At 40.1% G+C, this 1,563-nt stretch overlaps 1 protein-coding gene across 1 annotated transcript; it reads right to left on the bottom strand.

Annotated features, from left to right (window-relative positions):
- Positions 1-258: 258 nt before the first annotated feature.
- STX11 (syntaxin 11) lies at positions 259-1,142 on the bottom strand. Its single transcript, XM_056853273.1, has one exon. It carries the CDS (start codon positions 1,140-1,142, stop codon positions 276-278), a length of 867 nt encoding a protein of 288 aa, XP_056709251.1. The 3' UTR covers positions 259-275.
- Positions 1,143-1,563: the final 421 nt, after the last annotated feature.

Here is a 1,563-nt window from a genome sequence, read left to right as displayed (position 1 = left end):
TTGTGGAATATGTACAATAATAAGTATGCCTATAAAAATATCTTCTATTTACAATACATTATGTATCAGAATTCTAGACTCATGTGCTTTCAACAGTTGTAAAATTATTTATCCACACTCCTGCCCCTTTATGGTTCTGTAGTTCCATCCTCTTTTCTTTCTTCCAAGAAAAAGCCATTGCACTGGCCATGATACTAACAACTTTATCACAAAATGTATAGATATTTGAACGCTCCCCACGACGTAGATCTAGTGATTTAAGGACCACAAACAGTTTATCCCCTGCAGCCTTTTAAGCAACAGCAGAGGATTGTTCGGAATGGATGTTTCCTCCTATATTCCAGGGCTCTCCTCACTTCACCTTTTGCTTCTCCAACATAGTCTTGAACATTTTGCACATTGAGCTCAATGACATTAAATGTGTCAGCCTGCTCTTCCACCAGCAGAGCTACTTGTAAGAAGAGTTCATGGACCTCCCTTATGCGACACTCCAACTTCATTAGCTCTTTGTGCCGGGTCTCTATCTCATTCAAGGCTGAACGAGCTCCCTTGATATCAGACAGAAGGTTCTCGGAGAAAACATCCCACCTGCCTTGCTCAATCATGTCCTCTATCTGGTTCCCAGACACATCCTTGCCCATGATCTCTAGCTGACGCTGAATCCTAGTCTTACAGTTCTCCCGCTGGTTCATCTCCGTCTCATTATATTCAAACATGGTTTCTTGAAAGGTATGCATTAGATCAACATAGTGGTCCTTTGATACACGGGCTATGATAGAGTTGGGACCATATTTTGTTTCTGCATCTTCACTGAAGTCTCTCAAAGCCTGAAGTTTTCTGTGGATCTCTTCTCCTCGGGCCTTTATGTCTTTTGCAATTGTGTTGGTATCACGTTTTATGCTGCTGAGGCGGCGCATAGATGTAAGAAAGCGGGCATTTTGTTTGCCCAGGCGCCGAACATCTCCTTTCAGGTGATCATTGTTTGTTCGGATTGCTTGAATTTCTTTGTAAAGACTTGCTAAGGCATAATCTGTCTCAAACAAAAGGGCTTCGTGAGGTGACGGCAAGTCATCAACCACAACAGGAGTATGTTGGCTATAAAGCCTCGATAGCTCATGAAGCTCAAAGAGTCGGTCTCTCATTTTGCCTATAGACAAGAAAAAAAATACAGAAATAATCAAAACCAGGAAGTCTTTCTTAACTAGCCTAAATAGATAAGATACTAGAATTGGTATTTTTTACTGGAACTACTGATTATAATAGCTTTCTGACATTTTAGTTCAGTGCTATAAATCCCATGTCCTGTTTACAGTTCAGAATATGCTTCATTAAAGCAACAGGAAGAAAAAAATTAAATAATCATGTATAATTAAAATGTAGATCACTCAGAAAAAAATGGAAGCAAAAACTGAAGCACTGATTGGTATCTATACTTAGAGGTTTTCCATCATTGACCGTGAGGTGCGATGGCAGCAAGTCAGCTTATCAATTCAGAAGTGGCATTTCTGGTGTATGTGGTTTAAAATGAAAGCTTTTTTTTTGTGTGTGTGTGGGGGGGGGGGT

This window comes from Euleptes europaea, chromosome 7, assembly GCF_029931775.1.
Source record: "Euleptes europaea isolate rEulEur1 chromosome 7, rEulEur1.hap1, whole genome shotgun sequence".
NCBI classification, from domain to species: domain Eukaryota; kingdom Metazoa; phylum Chordata; class Lepidosauria; order Squamata; family Sphaerodactylidae; genus Euleptes; species Euleptes europaea.
This window is presented reverse-complemented; position numbering and strand designations above follow the sequence as displayed.